At 44.6% G+C, this 20,669-nt stretch overlaps 1 protein-coding gene across 1 annotated transcript in view; it reads right to left on the bottom strand.

Moving 5' to 3' along the window:
* Positions 1 to 20,669, bottom strand: part of VAT1L (vesicle amine transport 1 like) — a 125,914-nt gene that overhangs the window by 62,956 nt on the left and 42,289 nt on the right. Inside the window, exon 4 of the mRNA XM_069456575.1 lies at positions 4,519 to 4,661. Coding sequence (XP_069312676.1) covers positions 4,519 to 4,661 — 143 coding nt within the window. The remainder of the gene's footprint in view (positions 1 to 4,518; positions 4,662 to 20,669) is intronic.

Genomic DNA, 20,669 nt, shown 5'->3' with positions numbered 1-20,669 from the left:
CAGCAAGATATTTTGGAGTTGCTGATCTAAGACATTCGTGTCTGACCTTCCTGTGTCCCCAGCCCCTGGTCCCTTGACTGTGAACACTGTCTCTCTTCTTACCACCCATACAAGACAGGGAAGGACTTCTCTTGAGTGGTGGTAGGTTCCGGCAGAGCCGGTACCGGGAGAGACACCCTTCGACCTTGCCAAGACCTGCGTTCCCCTTCACTGCGACTTGGATGTCCAGTGGATCCTTGGTTCTTTGCTCGGTTTCTCTTTCTGAATCCTCTTTTCTCTGAGAACTCATCTGTGCCACAGTTTTAACTGTCACTGTAGGAGACTTCTTCAGAGTGCCTGGCACACAGTAGGCTTCTCACAGAAGGGTTTGACACAGCAGCCTGGCTTCCTCCAGGCCGAGGGACACGCCAACCCCACTGCCTTTGTGAGAGTGAGTGTGGGTGCTAGAAAGATCACGAACTCTGCAACCAGAACCATCTGGGGTTGAGTCCTGCCATGTGTGTCTATGTGACACTTACTTAACCAAGCTGCACCTTGCCTGCCACCTCTGAAAAATAAGGACAATATCTATTTCATAAAATTTGCACGGCCTGAAAGTAGCTCATGCATATTCTTTGGGCTTCCATGTAGACGTTGCTCACCTGTGCTCCCCAGCGCCCTGTGCTCCCCTGCCTGGTGCTAACCCCACTGTCTTGCAATTGCTCATTCAACCGTCTCTACTAGTTTGGACACTTCAGGTCCCAGGGACATGCTCATTTTGCTCACCCTTGCATCTTTGTGGTCCACTTGCAGGCATCGATTATTTGGATGGTCCATCATTTCCAGTGGTTTAATGTAACAATTTTTCAACTTTATGATGGCACCCACCCCGCCATTCTGTTTTCCACTTTCGGTATTTAATAAACAAAGTGGAGTTTTGCAGAACGGAAAGTTCATAGAATCACACACCTCTGAGGCCAAATCTGGTCCTAAGTCTCAATTTCCTTATCTATACAATGAGGAATTTTTGCTTTACAGGATTGTCTGAGGTGCACGTAAAATGGTCTAATGGAACTCTTAGCAGGGTGGCAGGAGACCAACAAAGCGTGGCTGCTGTTACCTGCCTCGCTCTAGCCAAGCTTCCCTTATCTGGGACTCTCCTCCACTTTGCTCTATTACAGAAATCGTTTTCACTCTTCAAATGCCACCTGGGGGCTGTCCATTTGACACAGTCTCTCTGATCTTTCTCTTTTCTTTGCTTCTAAAGCCCTGGCAGTCAGGTGCACACGACTCAAGGTTTCTAGTTCTTTTGCTTGGTTTCCCTCATAGTCATCTCTCTCCTCCCGAACAGAGAGATGGTCACTGATACAAAGGTTAGGTCTGGATCACAAATATTTTTTTCTCTCTTCTCTGTACAACACCTGGCTCAAGGCTGAGAATGTGTTCAGAAGAGGCTTACCGATTGCTTTATAAGAGTTTTCATCTCAAGAAATTTTATCTTATTATTTTCTAGTTCATTGTACACATAATAGCGTGACAATATCTGTGATCAAAAAACAAAGAGAAATCACTCCACATTCCACTCCTGTTGCATGTTAGCAGGTGGATATTTTCCCTTTCCTTTCACTTGATGTCTCTATGCACTGAGAATTTGTACAAAACTGTGATCACAGTGTAGATGGAATTTGGCATTCTGCTTTTTTCACTCAATATGCTACCATGGGCATTTTTTCATTTTGTGACAGAGTCGTCAAAATTCTTATTTTTTTTAGGGGCTGCACAATACTCAAGCATGTGGGTGTAGCACGATCTACTGAACTGTTTCCCTTCTGAGGATCATGGAGGCTGGTTCTGAATTTCCACTATTGCAGACAATGCTATAATTCACCCCATTGACACCTTTACAATGAGGCAGAAGGAGCGCTTGGCTCTGCAGCAGGCAGCTCTGTACCTACAGATTTTCTTTTCCTCTGGATTATTTCCTGAGGGTGGGATGGCTGGGACAGAAGGTAGTATGAACATATTTGTGGCTTTCCCGTCATTTTTAGTCTAATCCCAGGGCCTCTACTTCAAAGCACAATAACTGCTGGAAGTCCCACTGCAGGTAGGTGGTGGTAAGGTGGGTGTCCAATGCTGTTGTCTTCTACTCTTCTGACATGAGCAGAAATCATCAGCTCAGGGACAAGGGGGGCAAGTCCAGGACAGTGAGGAGATGAGGGGAGGGGGTGGCTGCCTGGGAAAGGGGCTGGCAGGAGCTCCCTTGGTCATGGGCTTTTTCAGAAGAGCTGCCATCACCTGATCCCTTTCTCTTCCCACTCCCCACATCCTACCACTTCCAGCTGCCCTGCTCTCCTTTCAGATTCTTGAATTTACCAAGCTGTTCCTGACCCGGAACCTTAGCACGTGGCATTCTCCCTAGTTGGCAATGCTCTTCCCCCAGCCAACTTCTCATTCCCCAAACTCTCAAAATCCTACTCTATGATTCATGATGTTTCTGATTTCCGCATTGGCAAATGTTGACTAGCACCTTGCATGTCTCTACCAGAGCATATATCAAAAGTGTGAATCAGTGAATTCTCATTATAGTTTTATTTTTGTCTCTTCTCCTCCAATTAGACTCTAAGCTCTGTGAGGACAGTGACTCTAAAGGGTCCCTATTGCTGGATCCCCCACCCTCGCACAGCCCCTCGCCCTTCAGGGACACTAAACACATAATTATTGAGCAGGTGGGTGCATGAATAAATGAAAGGATGCTTGCAAAAATAGCACTTAAGGGGGTGAAAGAAAAGATAACTGAAGGGACAGTGGTAGTTCATTTTCCAGACCACAGCTTGAGAGATGTGAGTTAACAGCAGGAAGGGCTACCTGAGAGCCATGGAACTGGGCAAGTGGGAGTCTTCAAAGTGAGACTGCATCTGAGAAACAGAGGGTGAACTTCTCATCGCTAGCTTTAAAGTTCTCCTTTCATCTCCTGCTGGAACTATTGGGACGACCTTAAAATATATGTAAATCTCTAATTCAACATTTTAAAACAAATGTGAAAATTCAGACCACCAGAAGACTCTTTTTTCCAAGAAACTTGACAAGTTTCACCAAATCTGGTCTAAATCTATCACCTCAAAAACCAGCTCTCCCATTCACTTGTCTTTCAGTTTTCCATCTGAATCTGTGATTTGGAGAAAAGTATTTCTTTATTGCAATGCATCCAGGCAATTTAATGCCTCTTTGTACCTTACAATTTAGTGCTGGAAAGTGAAAATGCCAAAACAATGGCTCTGGGCCGTCTCTGCATCTTTCCAGGAGCTGTGAGCAGAGCAGACCCTGAAAGTAGCACGCAAATCACCTGCAACCTGGTGGAGCTGGACTCTCCATTTGATTCCTTGTGTTGACATGCACATGGCCACCATTGACAGCTTCAGGATCCCAGGTTATAAACCAACATTCCCAAGGTGACTGCAGCCGCCAGCACCTGACCTCCCAGCCCCAGCCTCCCCCTCCCATCCATTCTCGCCACACCACCGGTGATTGTTCAACACCCACATCAGATCACATCACCACTTTGGTCCTTTGGTGGCTCTCGGTCACATTTCCTAGCTTGGTGTGTGTGGTCTTTATGTGCATCTGACACCAGTCTCCTGCCCAGCCTCACCTTGTGCTCCTCCTTCCCTTCCCCCACAGGTGCCTCTTTGCCAATATCTGTACTTAGAGCAGATAACCAGATATCCCTGGACTTGAGTCCCATTAAGCTTTCTTGCAGTTCTCTCAGCCTCTGAGGCATTTCTATTCCTCAATATGCACATGACATTCCCTTCCTTCTAGCCCCCTTCTTCCCATGGGGAAATTCAGCTCATGCCTCACTCTTTAGGCACTATCTGTATAGCAAAAGTGTGGGCTCTAAAGTCGGAATGCCTGTTTTGACCCCAAGGACCACCCTTTACTCCCTGTGCCACACCTGCCACAGCTTGACAACATTTCCCAGTTCATTTTCAGTAAGATGTGGCCAAGAACCTGAGCACTAGAATATGAGCAGGGTGGATGTTCCTTCTGGGACTGGCCCAGAAAAACCTCCCATTCATGACCCTCCAGTCCTCTCTCCCTATCTGCCAGCTAGAAGCAAAGGACCATAAGACCCAAGACGAGGGTGGAGCCACAAGATGGAAAGAGCCTGGGTCCCTGACTGTCCTTATGGAAGATCATCCACCAAACATCCACTTTATGCTGTCATATGAGTGAATGAGAAATAAGCCTCCATGTGTTAAGACAGTTTAATAGCAGCTAGCATGATTTTAATACATTAGCTTTGCAAGTTACTTAACTGCTTTGTTCCTTCAGGATAATAATAGGGGTGCTAAGAGGATTAAATGAGCTAATACATGTGAAGTATTCAGCACAAAGCTAGTAATACTAAGCCCTCAGTATATGTTTGCTATTATCACTATTATTATTATCATCATCATTATTCCCCCTTCACAGGAATGCTGCTGTTCATTGAGAGAAGAGCAAGGGCCAACCCCATGCTTTGTGGAGCAAACACTTTACCTTTTTACTTCTTGCACATAGTCTGCATTTCTGTCAAAGAGGTGGGTCACAGAGTCTTTGATGGCTTCATGCTTGAAAGTAGAAGCTGTTCCAAAAACAGTCACATTGGGGACAGTGGAACACAACTGAGCCACAGCTTGGCCCTGGAAGTGAAAGACAACAGACAAGTCACACATGAGAGCCACCAACCAACAACGAGTCCTGCTGCGGGTAGAGTGGGATTTCTCAATTGGTGCTATTGGATTTTTCAGGTTGGATTAGTCTTTGTTGTAGGGGGCTGAACTGTCAGATGTTTAGCAGCATCTCTGGTCTCTACCTACTAGATGCTAGTAGCAGCCCCAGTGTGACAACCAAAAATGCATCCAGACAGTCCAAAATGTCCCCCAGGAAACAAAAACTCCCTTGGTTGAGAACCACTGGTGTAGAGAAAAGTGAATGGGAGTCAGACAAATCCAGCACCAAGACTTAACAACTGTTATTTAACCATGCTGAGCTGTAAATTGGCAATAATACTACCTACTCCATAGGGATCTTTGGGGATGTCTCAGTCTGGACAAGGACCCTGAGACAAGAATTTGAATGTAAGTACTTGATTTGGAAGATGATTTCGGGAAATAGCATGGTATTAAATATAGAAAAAGGCCAAGTGTAGTGGTTTATGCCTGTACTGACCTGAAGATCTCTCCTGTAATCCTAACACTTTGGAGAGAGGATCGTTTGAGGCCAGGAGTTTGAGACCAGCCTGAGCAACATAGCAAGACCACACCTCTACAAAAATAATAATAGTAATGATAATAATAAAAACTAAGCCAGGTATGGTGGCACATGCCTATAGTGCCAGCTACTTGGAGTCTGAGGCAGGAGAATCACTTGAGCCCAGGAGTTTGAGGTTGCTGTGAGCTATGATGGTGCCACTGCACTCTAGCCCAGGCAACAGAATGAGACCCTGTCGCAGGAAAAAAATAAGACAGAAAAGGAAGACAACCAAAAAAGGACATGTCATCAAGACCGTATCCACCATGGACAACTGGAGCTCAACCTCTCCAGGGAACTCCATGCTCCAAGTTATCCCAACCAAGGGGCGAGGAAGCTGGTATATTTATCCAGAAAACTTCCATCTGCTACTGGTTGAGTGCTGTTTCTGCAGTGGGAATTGTTGTGCCCAGCCAGCTTGTTCTTGTGGGCTAAGTGTGGTTGGTCCCACAGCTAGACAGAAGCCCGCAGTGAGCAACCTTCAGCAGGCTGAGTTGTGTGCAGAGAAGCTATGGTGTGGCTGACAGCATCTGCTCCAGGGAGGTGTTAAGCGAGGTATTACATAACATGGGTCAAGGACCTGGCACAAAATGTGACACTAAATAGATGCCCAATAAATCCTAATTATCTCTCCCCCATAGGAGCTTATTACATTCAGGGCTGAGATGTCCAGACATAGAAAGAAAAGGTCAACGTGAGTTTTAAATATGAAATGGTCCAGGGGAAATCACAAATGCAGTTAGGAGTGGGTGATTTGCCGTCTCCTTCTTAAATGTGGTTGAAATTTAAGTCATTGGACAAAATACTGTGGTCACGTGCATTCTGAAACCTTCCAGTAAAACCCAATTTGCTGGTAATGAAGATGCATTCTAAAACCAAGTGCTGTCTCTTTCCAGTGTCCCACCTGCCATTTTTAAGGAGGGACATTATTCCACCGAAGTCGTCTGTGATATTTAATTCCTGCCCGTCATCCTGTTTTCGTGCCTTCACGCTGGCGGACTAAATCAGGGTGGCAGGTCAATTTATGGAAATGTTACATTATCACCAGTTGCAATTAAAGGCAACACTGAGAGAATGTCAGAGTTAGAAGATCATCCAAATATCATTTCCCCACCACTGTTTATAGATGAGGGAAGGGAGGCCCAGAAAGGTTGAGGTCACCCACTTTTTCAGAGGCAGTTCTAGAATTCAAAGTCTCCTGGCTCCCAGTTATTGCTATTTTCTATTAGGCCACCCTGTCTACTTATTTTGACATTTGAAGCTGCGAAGACTTTAAAGTTTCTACCTAAAATAACCATGCTGCTGGCAAACTCACTCGGAGGTCAACGTTTCAGAACATGGGCATGCACCGAAGACTCTTGACAGGCCATGGTTCTCTGTTATAAGAATAGCTTTGATGTTTAATTTGTTCCCCCCAGATTTTACAGAACAAAGAGGGAACTATCCTTCCTAGTGACTGTAAATATCAGCAACCAACAGAACAATTCTCTAAAATTCACTGGCCTCAGATATGCCGTAGTTGTATCTCCATGTCAATAGGGCTTGCGTTAACCTTCTCAGTAGTGGGATGGGAAATTCAAATGAGTTCCAATATCCTTGTAGTCCCTCCTGCCCTCTGTCCTTAGGCAAACACAACATTTATTCATTCAACTATTTTTCAAATTCCCATTATGTCCCAGTCACGCTGTGCTTTAGATGTCAGAGTGTCAGAAACGATGAGCCTATGTTCATCTCTAGTCCCCAGCTGTCCACTGAGTCCTGGACCCGCATCTCTAACTACCATTTTGGCGTTTTGCCTCCACCTGGCTGTCCCAAAGCAACACGTCAAACTCACCTGATCCCAAACATAACTTGTGGCCATCTCCAACTGAGTTACTCCTGGTGTTAGTTTGCCAGGGCTTCTGAATTCCAAGACAGGGTGGCTTAAGCATCAGAACACTTTTCTCATGGTTCTGAAGGCTCAAAGTCCACAGTCAAGTGTCGGCAGGGGTGGTTCCTTCTGAGGGCTGTAAGGGAAGGGTCTGTCCCCAGCACGGAGATGGCCATCTTCTCCCTGTGTCTCTTCCTATCATCTTCCCTCTATGACCATCTGTGTCCAAATTTCCCCTTCTTATAAGGACACCAGTCCTAGTGATTAGAGCCCATTCTAATTACCTCACTTTAACTTGATCATCTTTGTAAAGACTCCATTTCCAACTAGAGTCACATCCTGAGGTACTGGGGATTAGGACTTCAACATACAAATTTCGGGGGGATGCAATTCAACCCATAGCATTCACAGCATCCCCTGCTGCAGGGGGCTGGACTGCGCCCTTCGCTCATTGCTAAACCCAGGAATCTGGGCCATCCTGGACCTTCCTCCCTCATCCAATTAGTTAGCAGTTACATTATTTCTTTCTCCTCAGCATCTCTTGTAACTGTCCCTTCCCAGTCTGGGTCATCCTATTTCCTCCCCTGGATTGTGACAACTCTCTTCTAACTGGCCAGCCTGTTTCCACGTGTCTTCCTGTGGTCACAGTGATTTTTCTCAAACACAACACAGAGCATTTCACTATTTGTTTCAAAACTCTCGAAGCCAATCACAGCGTTCAGAAGAAAATGCACACCCCTTAGTTTCTCACCCAAGCCTGGCCCTCCTTGAGCTGACCCCGGCTGCCTCATTTACGTCCCTCCACTTTTCCAATATTTGAGCCACCACTGGTCAACATCTGCCACAAGCATGGCACTGTGTAGCCCTCATCCATGGCCTTCTCAGAATGAGCCTGGGCCAGGGCCATTAGTAATAAGTGACCTTAATCTTATGAGCTTGGTCTGCTTCTCTCCCTGCTGCTGCACTCACCAGCTGAGCAATATATTGGCGCCTCTGTTCACTCAAATAATAATGGATGGTGGATAATAATGCTATATGCAGGATAGGTTTGTTGTGGTGTTATATGATACAATGCATCAAAGAGCTTAGAACAGTGAATACTCAATAAATATTTGACATCTGCTATCACTGCTGCTAAGACTACTCTTCCTATTTTTCTTGGTCTTATTCCATTGGCAGTAGCAGCACACCCACTATTCTGCCATCAGCTCCTGCAAGGTCATGTTATTTCAGCATCCACACCAGTTTCTTCAAATGCTTTTCCACTACTCATCATGCCCTTCCTGCCTCTTTCTTCTTCAAATCAGAGCCACTCCCTGTCCGGTGTCTCCCCCAGGAATCCTTTCCAGCATCACAGACAGAGTTAGTTGTCCTCTTCTGTGCCCCCATTGACCTGTGGTTCCCTCTCAGGGACAGTGGCCACCACAGCCTTCTCTGGCTACTGCCTGACCCATCTGTGAGCTCTGTGAGGACAGGCACTGTGTCTCCCTGGCTCTCAGCCCCAGTGCCCATGCAGAACCTGGTGCATAGCAGGTGTTTGGTAAAATTGGTGGGATGGATGCATGAGGAACTAGAGGAGTTCAGTGTATTAGGGCACCACTCCCCCATCATTTTGCAGCCTTCATGTCCTTTAGTATGGTAGAGTTGGAATAAAGCATAGATTTAATTAATGTACACCAGCGCTGACCCAAGCAGAACTTCACCATTTCCATTTTAAAGAGAAAGATATACATGATTAAAAAAATGAGATTATACAAGTAATCTAGGCTACTTATATATTTACATTCTTATATGACACACAACATATGAGCATTATATATGATAATTTATAAGTATAGTATATATAACATAATCATGTATAATTAGAATAATGTATAATCAGTATTATATATGTATTGGTACTACATGTGTATTTGAATAATTAGTATTATATACATAAATAATTTTAGTATATATTTAATTAGTGATATAGAATTAGAATTGTATTAGTAATAACATAAGTAGTATGCTATGCAAGTGTTATATATATTATATAATTTATATTATTATATAAATATCAATGGGTGGAAAACACAAATTTAGTACGCAACTATGTGTTGACTTTCAGTTCTCCATCAGCTCAGTTAGGCAAGGGGAGGCCCTTACAAGATCCTCAATGATTTTTTTAAAGTAAATCATACTCAGCATCCTATATGTAAGCAGAAAAGTGCTTTCCCTCACTTTTATGGAAAACCTGTACTCTTCCTTCTCCACCTTGCAAGGTTAGTGCAAGGATCAGCATCTCATTTATCCTCATTTCTCTTGCGTGCCTAGCAAACAGCACGGACTCAATAAACATTTGTGGAAGCCAGAATGAACTTTCAATAAAAAGGACTTTGCAATTTACCTCTGGATCCAGAACATAAAATGAACAAGGCAATCCATTCTCCCAGTAACTGCAGTAAATGGAGATTTGCATGCACTTGTTTTTCATTGACTTCCCTTCCTGCTTTTGAATGTAAGAACACTACACCAGCCTCCTCCTGTCTTCCCTAGGGCCAGCAACACAGCAATAATAGCAGCTGCAGTTCCTGGTTCCTTTTGTCCCCCCATGGGGCAGGCACCCTACTAAAGTGCTTCATTAAATCGTTAAACCACCTTTAGAGTAAGTATTTTTGTTTCTCTTTTATACCTAAAAATGGGGATTCAGAGAGGAAAAGGAACCTGGCCAAGCTTACCCGGCTTGTAAATAATATAGCTGGGAGTCAAACGCAGGTGGCCCTGATTTCCAAGGCCACTTTGCTATTAATCTTCTAATCCATACAGCTAAGCACTCAAGGTGCAGTCTCAGAAAAAGCTTAGGTCTTTGCCACCAATCTGGAAGGCTTCATTGATCCACTCTTTGGATAGCTTTGTTTCAGGTTCAGATGGGTGAGCAGATTTTCAACCAGATGTGAATCAGCTGAATTCTTATTCCAAGGCTGCTGTGGTCTCCTCAAAGAGAGCACAGACACCAGGAAATCCGGGGGCAGTAGTTGTAAAGGAGCTAATTTGGGTCCCTGAGATATGACTCTTATCACCAGACTGGTAGTTGAAAGCAAGATTCTATTCCAGAAAAGCTAGGCATAGTAAACCAACGATTAGTGGAGCAAACTCATCTCTGTAAAAGGCTTGCTACACTTCCTGGTACATGGTAAGTATTAAGTGGCAGCTTTTAACTATAACAGTTTTGGAATTGGGACCGAGCTGGTTGAAATTCTGGTCACCCACTCGATGGGAATTTAGGATAGATGATCCTAGCAGTACACTGCGATTCAGGATTCAGCAAAAGAGACTCGACTAAGAAAGAGACAGAGAATAGGTGGCTTACAAAGGTCTCTACAATGTAGATGCTGTCAACCTCCCCAGCCCTGTCTCTCCCCACATTCCAGAATTCTAGCTTTGACCATAGGGAAAAATACTCAGTTCTTCCTAAGTGTCACCCTCCCTCTCTCACCACAGGATCTTTGCACATGCAGTCCCCACTGCCTGGAATCCTCGTCCCTGTCTTTTCTCCTGGCTGATTCCTTGTCATTTGAATCTCAGCCTCTCTCTTACTTCATTGAGTCATTCATTCCGTCACCACAGGGCTGCTGAATCAGTGCCTCTACTGGAGGAGACCCTATAACAGGTGCTGGAAATACAAAGGTGAACAGGTTATATATGGCCCCTGTCTTGGAGCTTGTGTTCTAATGGAGGCAACAGATATTAATAAATATTGCCTTAAAAGTACAATTATACACCCAAGCCATGAGGGCAAGAACACGAATTCCTATCACCGAACCACAGGGATAAGACCACGTTGGTGCGCTGTGATTTTGCACATCTGCAGACGATGTGGGCATGTGGTGGGGGAGACAGACAAGGAGAAGGAAAGGACTCTCCTGTGGTCATGTTATTTATTCTCAAATGTGTTGTGTGATTGGGGGCAAGCTAATCTCTCTGTGCCTTGGTTTCCCCATTTTTAAATGGGAACTCAGACTTACTGATCTCTGCTGTGGTCTCCCCAGTTCTAAGATCTCCACGCCACGCTGCCTGGTTATTTAGCTGGGCCAAAGAAAGTCTATTTGAAGAAACCTCCCCAAAAGAACGAAAGTTGACTCATTATCTTAACTTGAAAAAAAAAAAAATGGAACTTCCTATGGCTAACTTGACCATTTTAAAAACAGAACTCAGTATATCTCTTTCCAAAATTGTTTTTACTCTTAAACAGCTCATGGAAACCACAGACAAAAATGTGGTCAAAGAATGGAAAATTATCAGCAAAAGGAGCTTGTGAATGTACCAAGAAGATGCCCGGAAGAAACGGTAAGGTTAGATTTTTTTTTTTTTTTCTTCCAAAGAATTGTCAGTTTATTTTTTTTTTTTTTTTTCATCTTCATCAAGGCATCGAGGTGCTCAGACTAGCAAAGACTGTTGCCACAAAACCTAGTACATTAGATACTTAAGCTGTATTTATGCTTTTCTTATGACAATACAAACTCCCACACTGAGGTTTAGACGTAGGGTCAGAAACACTTTCTTCAGATCATGCTGTCACTTGCCTGCTCAACGATTCAGTTGACTCAATTGTTGTTAAGAAGAGGAAATTCAAATCCCACTGTGTGGGCTGATCCATGTGACCTGCCACCGAAGGCAGCAAAGAATATTCTAGCTGTGGTTGAAAGAGAAATCATATCATTCTGTGTTCTCACCCTTGACGCTCTAAGAATCAGTCAGCTTTTCTTTATCTTTATCTTGTTTGTCACTGCAAAGCTGTTGACCTACACATGACACTCGCTGTGACAAATGGGTACTGGGAATTTCAATGGCAACAAGGAACAGGGGCGCAGAGGGAAGAGACATTGAAGAAGGGCAGGACGGGCACTTTTTAATTGCTCAAGATATAAGCCTGGACAATTTGTTTTTAAATCCACAAAAAGAAGTAGACCTATTCTTTGAGAAGACTTTGTGGAGAGTGTTTTTGTTTTATTTCTTTTCCTCTTTTAGTCATTGTATAGACCAGTGCTTGTCAGAGTGTGGAGCCAGGATCAACGGTATAACATCACCCGGGGACTTGCAGAAATGCAGATTCCCAGGCCCCACCCCAGACCTGTGGAATCACAAGCTCTCAGGAGGGGGCCCTGCAATCTGAGTTTTAATAGCCCTTCTAGGAGATTCTGATGCAGCACAGGTTGAGAACCATGGATGTAAATCATCCTCCTGGCATAGTCCCTGTGATTGAGATGAGAAGGCTCCCATGATGCTCAGAATACCTTATCTACTATCAGATATTTTATTTAAAACCTGGAAGGAGGCCTGGCTATTAGTATATACTTTGTAAGAGCCCTGGGGAGTTCTGACATGCAGCCAGTGCTGAGATCTACTGCTCTATAAAGGCGCCCTTCCCCTAATTTGCTCAATTATGGCATTGTAACAGTCCACTTCCTCTTTTCCTGGGAGAGGTTGGTATCATGGCCCATGGGTCTAGTACGTGGGATGTCGTAGATCAGAGCATGACTAACACGGTCTTCTGTGAATCAGAGGAACAAGAAGAGAAAATAAGCCCCCATCCCCATTAGCAGGGTTTGAAGCTCTCGATGCTCAGAGATGCTCAAACTTCCAGCTCCCTGGGCCACAGCCACGGCCACTGTGCACCAGGTTCTCCCATCCCGTCACAGTGCTGCCCCATCCACTGACAGCAAAGATGACTACTGAAACCTTTCTCTCTACTCAGACTGCTCTGAGCTCATTGCCAAGGCACTGGGTTAAGAAGCAAGTACAGCAAAGTGGTAAAGCATGTGGGTTGATCCATTCAACCCCAGCTGCACAGAGCTTCCTGTGTGCCAGGCAGGGTTTGATGTGCTTGAAAATAACAGCTCATTTGATCTTCATCACGACCTCCATGAGGTCATCGTTTCCCAGAGGGAGGAACTGAAGCACAGAGAAGTTAAGGAATTGCCCAAAGTCACACAGCAACAGGACAGAGATTGGTGGTCTGTATTCAGCTTTCACAATCTTAACCACTGCCTTGTGCTACAGGAGTAGTGGGTCTGTAGGAAGGAGGAGAGAAGGAAGGGGAACCATCTCTTACTGACGAGTTGTTCTTTGTCAAGCAGTGCGCCGGGCACTTTACACGCATCTCATTCTACCCTCCCACCATCATGTTCCTATCATGAAGACAGGCTCAGAAAAAGCAAGTGAACGTATGCAGATTATCCTGCCCAAATAATTAGAAACTGGGGCTCAGAAAGTCTAAGTCTTAGTGACTTGGGGTGATGGGATTTAAACCCAAGCCTCCTCGTTGCTAGGCCAAAGGTCTTCATCATGGTTACTGATCTCCAAAATGACGAAATGGAAAACGAGATGACGCAGAGGCTGCAGAGCAAGGTAGAGCTCCCAGCGCCCACACCTGAGTCAGTCCTGGGCTCTCACGACCTGGCTGACCTCGAAGGGTTGGTTAGGGGCTCGCATGCGAACAGGTGGCATACTTAGTACAGGGCCAAGCACACAGCAAACGCTCAGTACATTTTAGTGCCCTGCTCTTCTTACTGTAAAGACCATACTGTTCTGTGTTGCGATCTTCAGTTTACTAGTTCCAGATTAAGTAGCTTTTTCCCAGGCCCTCTGGGATTTTTGACTGCGGGGCAGGTACTGGGTTGGAAGGGTTCAATCTATAACCATGGCCACCTCTACCCCGCCCCAACAACCCCACCACAATTTTGTGTGAATTAGAGAGATGTGTCTGTGTCCCTGGCAGGCAGAGCTGTGAGCCCTGGCACCTGGAGTGTGGACGTCCCTCATTTGTCCCATGGGCTGCTGGCCCAACGGCACATAGTAACTCTACTAATCCCCCCTCATGGGGAGCGTACTGAGTCTCGTGTCTCAATGATGTCCACATGATGGAAGCCATACACGGCCACAGGACAACCCACAGCCCACAGACTGCCACGTTGTTTAAGAGCTGGACTCCAGCAAGCGTGGAGCTGGACTCGTGGCCAGAGAGCAGTCCAGCCCACCAGATGGCACAGTCCCCTTCACAGGGCTCTAAATCAGGGAGGGTCACAGGCACTTCCAGGCTGGCTGCCTTCCACGTGATGCATTTGGATACATTTCCTGGAAGATCGTGTGTGCATGGTGGGATGCCGGATTCACATTTCCAGCCAAATTACAATTTATCCCCACAGTTGGGAGCTGTGGTTTTTGATAAATGCATCTCTTTTAACCAAAAATAATAGAAAAAAGAATTGAACTACTGTTAGGTAGAGTGACGACAGACTGTACTGTCTAAATTGGGACTCGTTTTGAGAACAAAAGGGGATACTGCTTTTAATTTTCCTTGATTAACAGGTATAAACTAGAAGTGTCTTGGGAAAATCGGGTTATATAGTCACTCTAATATTAAGCCAGGGAAAAGAACCAATAGGGTGTCCAAGAGAGAAAAGGAGAGGGTGACACTAGGATTCTGACCCTGGGATTTAATGCTCAGCACTTGAGGGATCTTGACCTAGTTATTCGGAACTGGTAGCTTTATCTATAATGTTGAAATGACATTACCAACCTCACCAGGTTACCGTGAGTGTGAGATCGACATGCAAGTATAGAGCCTTGCACAAGATCAAGTACAAAGTGGGGGCTTAGGGACTATACATTCTCATCCCCAACTCCTGGTCTTTACTCATCTCCTGCAAAGCCTTCGTCCCAAACACAGGGATTTGCAAACCAGCGTGCAATGGTGCCTGGCAGAAAGCAGACGCCTTCACTTGGGATGATTGTTTTCACAACTAAGCAACCTGCCTTCCTGCCTTGCTCTGAGTGTCTGTGTTCATCGAGGCACCTCGTTAACCAGGTGTCTCGGCAGGATCAGGAGGCTGACCTTGGTTTCAGCACCTTCTGATGTGATCAACAATTTCATCTCAAAGCACCTGCCCTGGACAAGAACTACTCAAACTCTCCAATTACTGTTCTGCTCCTGCTGCTGGTCCTCAGAGATCAGACCTCGAGATTCTTTCTGTGACTTCAAATTCCACAGCTGAGGTTTTGAACCGGGCGGGACAGGGCCTGTCACAGCGGGAGGGTGACTTCAGATGCTCTTGGATCTGAGTACATTTGACTGTCAGTCCTGTAGGGAACTGAAATGCAGGGGATGGGTCTGAAGATGGGAATTCCCACTGGGATGTTCAGTCCTAGTCACGTCACCTTTTCTGCCTCTGCATCCTCAGACAGGGCAGAATCCTTCCCAGAGCTCTTTGTCCTGTTTTGTATCAATTATAAATGTTTGAAGTTAACTGGCTTTCTTTGTGAATGCAACAAGGGTAAAATTATTTTATTCTTAATAGTACTGACCAAGCCATCTCCCTTATTTAAACACCACCAGGGCCAATGCTGTGTCCTTAGTCACCTACTTACCTGCAGCCCCCAGCACAGAGCCAGGCACATGAAAAGTGCTCATAAAACACGGAAGTGCGTGAATGAATGAATGCTAATCTCTTTGCATTTTTCTCCTCTTTGATATTTTAGTAAGGCAACATCCTGCTTTTTTCATGGGATCCTTCTCACTGTCCCACACATCTTACATGTTCATTTACTGTTTCATTCAGTGAATATTTATGTGCCATGCACCTCAATCAATGTGCCGTGCACTGTGCACCTACTTTTGTCATGCACTGTAATGGGTTCCAGGGATACTAAGAGGCATGTTCTGGAGGTAGATTGTCTGTGGAAATACCCCTGATGACAATACCAGCTGGCTGGAATTAAGCAAGTCACATAAGCGTTCAGAATGTTAGTTTTTGCACATGTGCCTGGCCATGGTGCCCTCCTCAAGGGGGGTGTAAGGAAAGAAGGGGGTGAGCCCTACAAAGGGCCTCACACCCTGCCTGGCACCAGCTGGTATCAGCATTGAGGACTTTGGTTCCTTTCCTGACTCTCTGACAAGGTTGTGGACCAGGCAATCCCAAGTGGCAGGGACCAAGAAGGGAGAAAAATGAGGAGCATCAAAAGCACAGATCTGGGGACTCTTCAAACTGACAACCTTCTTGGGCCATTCATGCCAACCTCCACCTGACCCGAGGGAAGCTTCCTGACTCAGCTTCCTCCTGTAACATTTTCAGGATGAAAACTAACAAGACGGAGATGGAGAACTAATTGCCTCCCTAGTTAGCCCATTCTATTTTGAGGCTACTCTAATGGTTTAGAAGGTCTTGTTTATATTACGCTATAGGTAGCCTCCTTGCGAATTTTGCTCCTAGGAAGCACAGCCCATAAAACGGTAGATGTTTGTGTCTTCCACCCCTTCTGTAGATATTTCCAACATCTCTTCTGCATCCTGGGTCCTCTCTTTTCCAGCCTGAGTATGTTTAACCCCTTTAGCTCTTCTCTTTGGCATGCAGAACTATATCCAGTGGACAGTGACCTGGCAGGTGATAATCTTCTCATCTGTGGCCCAGTGGGACCATCTCCCACCACTCGAACATAAGCGGTTCTAGTTATTTCTGTGTTCACAGACTACTTTTGTATAACAGAATTTGGGGTAGCACACTTGAATGGATCCAAAAGACTAAAATAATAGTAAAAAGGTAGGAGGGATTACGTTGTCATTCACAATTACAGCATCACAGTATCTCACAGTCTCAATAAAGGCACTGACAGTCATCTCACTGTCCCCTTTGTTTTGCCACTTGACTTTAGAACTGCTCGGTGGCCTGACCAGGCTCTTTTTACACATGTGCCTAAGACAACTTTCTTGCATGGTCTAGTGAACCAATGTGATCTTCCTTAGGCAACAGGTTTAATTTAGGTTTCTCTTTTGACTGTCAGCAAGTGGTATTGCATGCTACACTGCATTTCTGAGCTCTACCCTGTCTGCACTCTGACGGGCAGGCAAGATGTGTATCCTCAGTTGTACCAAAAGTCAAAAGTACACGTGGGTCAGAATACAGTGATCCCCTTTGCCGAGGTTTTGAGGTGCACTGCTGGCATAGTACGAGGGCAATGCATTGCAAGGACCACAGGTTTACTATCCAAAATAAGAACTTATTTCCTCTAACTATAGTTAGCAACAATATATTATAGACTTCAAGGTATCTAGAAAAGAGGACTTGAAATGTTACCAACACATAGAAATGATAAACACTTAAGGTGATGGATATTTCAAATACCCTGACGTGATCATTACATATTCTATGCCTGTAAGTAATACATGTACCTAATTAATATGTAAAATATCATGTATTAAAAAAATAAAAAAAAGAGTGATTAAAAAAGACCATAGGTTTATATGTCCCACACAAGGGAGACCAAGGGAGAGGTGGTCAGTTTGGCTTTTGTGTCCCTGCCTCCTCCCACACACCCACTGCTTTTGGCCGCTAAATATTTACAGGTCAGAATCAACAAAAGAAGGAAAAGGAGATCACTCACAGTTTCAGAAGTTTTTTTTTTTTTTTTCCTGCTTCCTCATTCTCAAAAAGCTTTTGGCGTCACTGAAAGCACTTATTTCCCCAAGCACAGCACCAACTCTGAACGTATTAATAAGCTCCTCTGATACACCTAAACATCAGAGAATGAGATGCCACATTTTGCAGGGGAAGGGTCTACTCTGAACTCTACAATGCTCTTTTGAGAAAGCAGTATTGTGAAAGGAATGCATGTTCATGCCATTTTAAAGAATGCAATTTGGAAAATACAGGAAACTATAAAAATGTTAACTATAATGCCATATCTCAGAGATAAACACTCTACATAATTTGGCTTAGTTTATTCCCGTAGTTTTCCGATATGTATTTTCAATATTTGATTATCCACATGATTGGAATCACACTGAATATACCACTGTGTACCCTGATTATTTTTTTCTTTTGAAGCTTATATTGTGAGCATTTTAGTGGGTCATGAAAAATTCTTTAACACCATCATTTTGTATGGATATACTATAATCCCTTTTAACCAATCCCTGTCTTATAGGAAATTATAGTGTTATAAATTTATAAATAAATTTATAATACTATATAATGTTATAAACCATATTTCAGGGAACATCTTTGGATATAGAGCTTTGATTATAAGTTTCAGAAGACAGAGTCTAAATCTGCCTTATCTACCATACAATGTATATACAATGTATACAGTAGCATACATTGTATCTGTAGTAGTATACATTGTGTCTAGCACATTGCTGGCAAACTGTAGATGCTCAATGTTTGCATAGAGATTTTCGGTCTGTTTGACTCACTCTGATTATTTCTTCAGAAGATATTGTCAGTCGTAAGAGATATGGCAACCCTACCAGTACGAAATTCCGAGGTCAAAGGGCTCAGTAAAGTTCTAAAGAGAAGACCTGGGGCTGCAAAGCTGGAATTTCGGTCTCTGTGGTTCACAGATAGAGAAAAGTAGAACCTGCTGAGGGCTTTTTCTGCTTTGAAAAGCACATTTTGGTAGTGGGAAATCAAAGACAGTCACTGGCTTCTTAATAGCTTGCATGCCTTTTTAAGTCATAAAATTGTGTCTACATGGAGCTCACAGTTTGATGATAACGTACTCATTTACTAATTTCACGTACTTAATGTATCCTCCCTTGTGTAATTAAGAACCTCATTATCATTACATAGAACAGGTGAAGTTCACCCATTTAATTCGATCCAACAATTGCCAAGCAACCACTCCATCCTAAGACCCTGTGCTTTGTGCCAGAAGCAAAGAGATGCCTGAGACCCATCTGACTTCAGGAAGACCCATCTAGCACAGGAAGACTGGTGGATAATTGCACATGCTAGAGCCTGGCATATACAGGCAGTTTCTACATAGCTGCTGAGTGGATGGATGGATGCATGCATGCATCTGGTGAGTGCAATGTTAGGAAGACAATATTACAGAGGATGTAGAGGCAGAAGAGCAGGAAAGGCTTCCAAGAGGAGGTGACAGTTAAATAATGAATAGAGATTTGCCAGGAGGAGAAACACAGGAAGCTCGTCGAGGCTCTCAGAATGGAGATTGCAAGATGGAGAGGAAGAACAGAGAGGTATGGCTGGAGATAATGAAATTGGTGGGACAGGGTAGTGGGAAGGGATGCATGTGTCAATCTTTGCTGATCATGAAAGACTTGTTCAGAGGTTTTGGGTTTCCCCAAAAGTGGACCCTAAGGAGAACGTTTACGTGCATGTAGCTTGGATCCCAGGAAGTGAGATGAAGGGGTAGGCTGGTGAGGCAGGGAGGGAGGGAAGCCTACAGAATGGCTCACCCCAGTGAACGACAGAGCACAACTCTAGCAGGGATCCTCTGAGAGATTACACAGAACACTTCTCAGAACTCTCCCACCAAGGGGGAGGAAGCGTAGGAATTTATCTGTCCATACTCATCCCGCACTTGCTGAGTGATGCTCCTGGGGGCGTTAACTCCAGGGCACTCGCAGCCTGCCCCAAGCATGGGCCAAGTCACAAACCAGGGCAGAACCTCAGGCAGAGCTGTGGAAATCTCCTGCATGAACCATAACCATCTGCACTGACCTCAGGGATGGGGACATGGGTGTGTCTGCTACAGAGCCCAACGGCCAACAGGCTAGATCTCAGCAAGCAAACTCTGTGGCAAGACTAGTGAGAGAACCCTGTTCCAGTGACTTCATCCTATCGGCAATTCCTGCCTGGAGTGTTTGCTGGTTCCCAAAACCTGCAATGTGCTTCTCTCCTGCTTTTCACATAACTGCCTCCTTGTCTCTGATTACATGTCACCCACTCAGTGAGGATGTCTTTGATGATTTCATCCGCAGTAGGTCTCTCTTCGTGATATCTCTATGATAGCATCTTCATCCTTCCCTTCATTATATATATATATGCCCACACACATACATATTTATTACATATGTGTATGTATATGTGTGTATATATAGCCATCCCTTGGTATCCATGGGGAATTGATTCCAGGACTCCCTGTGAATACCAGTATCTACCACGCTCAAGTCCCTGATATAAAATGGCATAGTATTTGCATATAATCTACTCACGTACTCGTGTATGCTTTAAATCTCTTCTAGATTACTTCTAATACCTAATACGATGTAGATGCTGTGTTAATAGATGTTATACTGTATTGTTCAGGGAATAATGACAAGAGAAAAAGTTGTACATGCTCAGTACAGATGCCACCATCCATTTGTTTTAAAATATTATTTTGATCTCTGGTTGGTCGATCCGTGGATATGGAGGGCCGACTGTATCTTATGGACAAACATACACCCACATATATAATATGATACACACTTGTTTGCCATGTGGCTGTGCACTTCTCTCCCTTATATGTGGTCCCTGAAGACAGCGCCTATTTTGTTTGCCATCATATGCCATTTACCTATCTTGCTAGCACGCTGCCTGACACATAGTAAGTGCTCAATAAGGGTCCATTAAGTGATCTAATAAGGTCCACCACCCGCCTCCAGCACTTGCTGGCAGGGGAAGGCAGAGGCAGGCTCCTCTCCCACATGGCCCTCCTCCACGGGGTCAGGCCTCCAGGTGTGACTGTCTCTCCACACTGCGGGGTCCTG

This window comes from Eulemur rufifrons, chromosome 23 (genome assembly GCF_041146395.1).
Source record: "Eulemur rufifrons isolate Redbay chromosome 23, OSU_ERuf_1, whole genome shotgun sequence".
Taxonomy (NCBI): Eukaryota; Metazoa; Chordata; class Mammalia; order Primates; family Lemuridae; genus Eulemur; species Eulemur rufifrons.
This window is presented reverse-complemented; position numbering and strand designations above follow the sequence as displayed.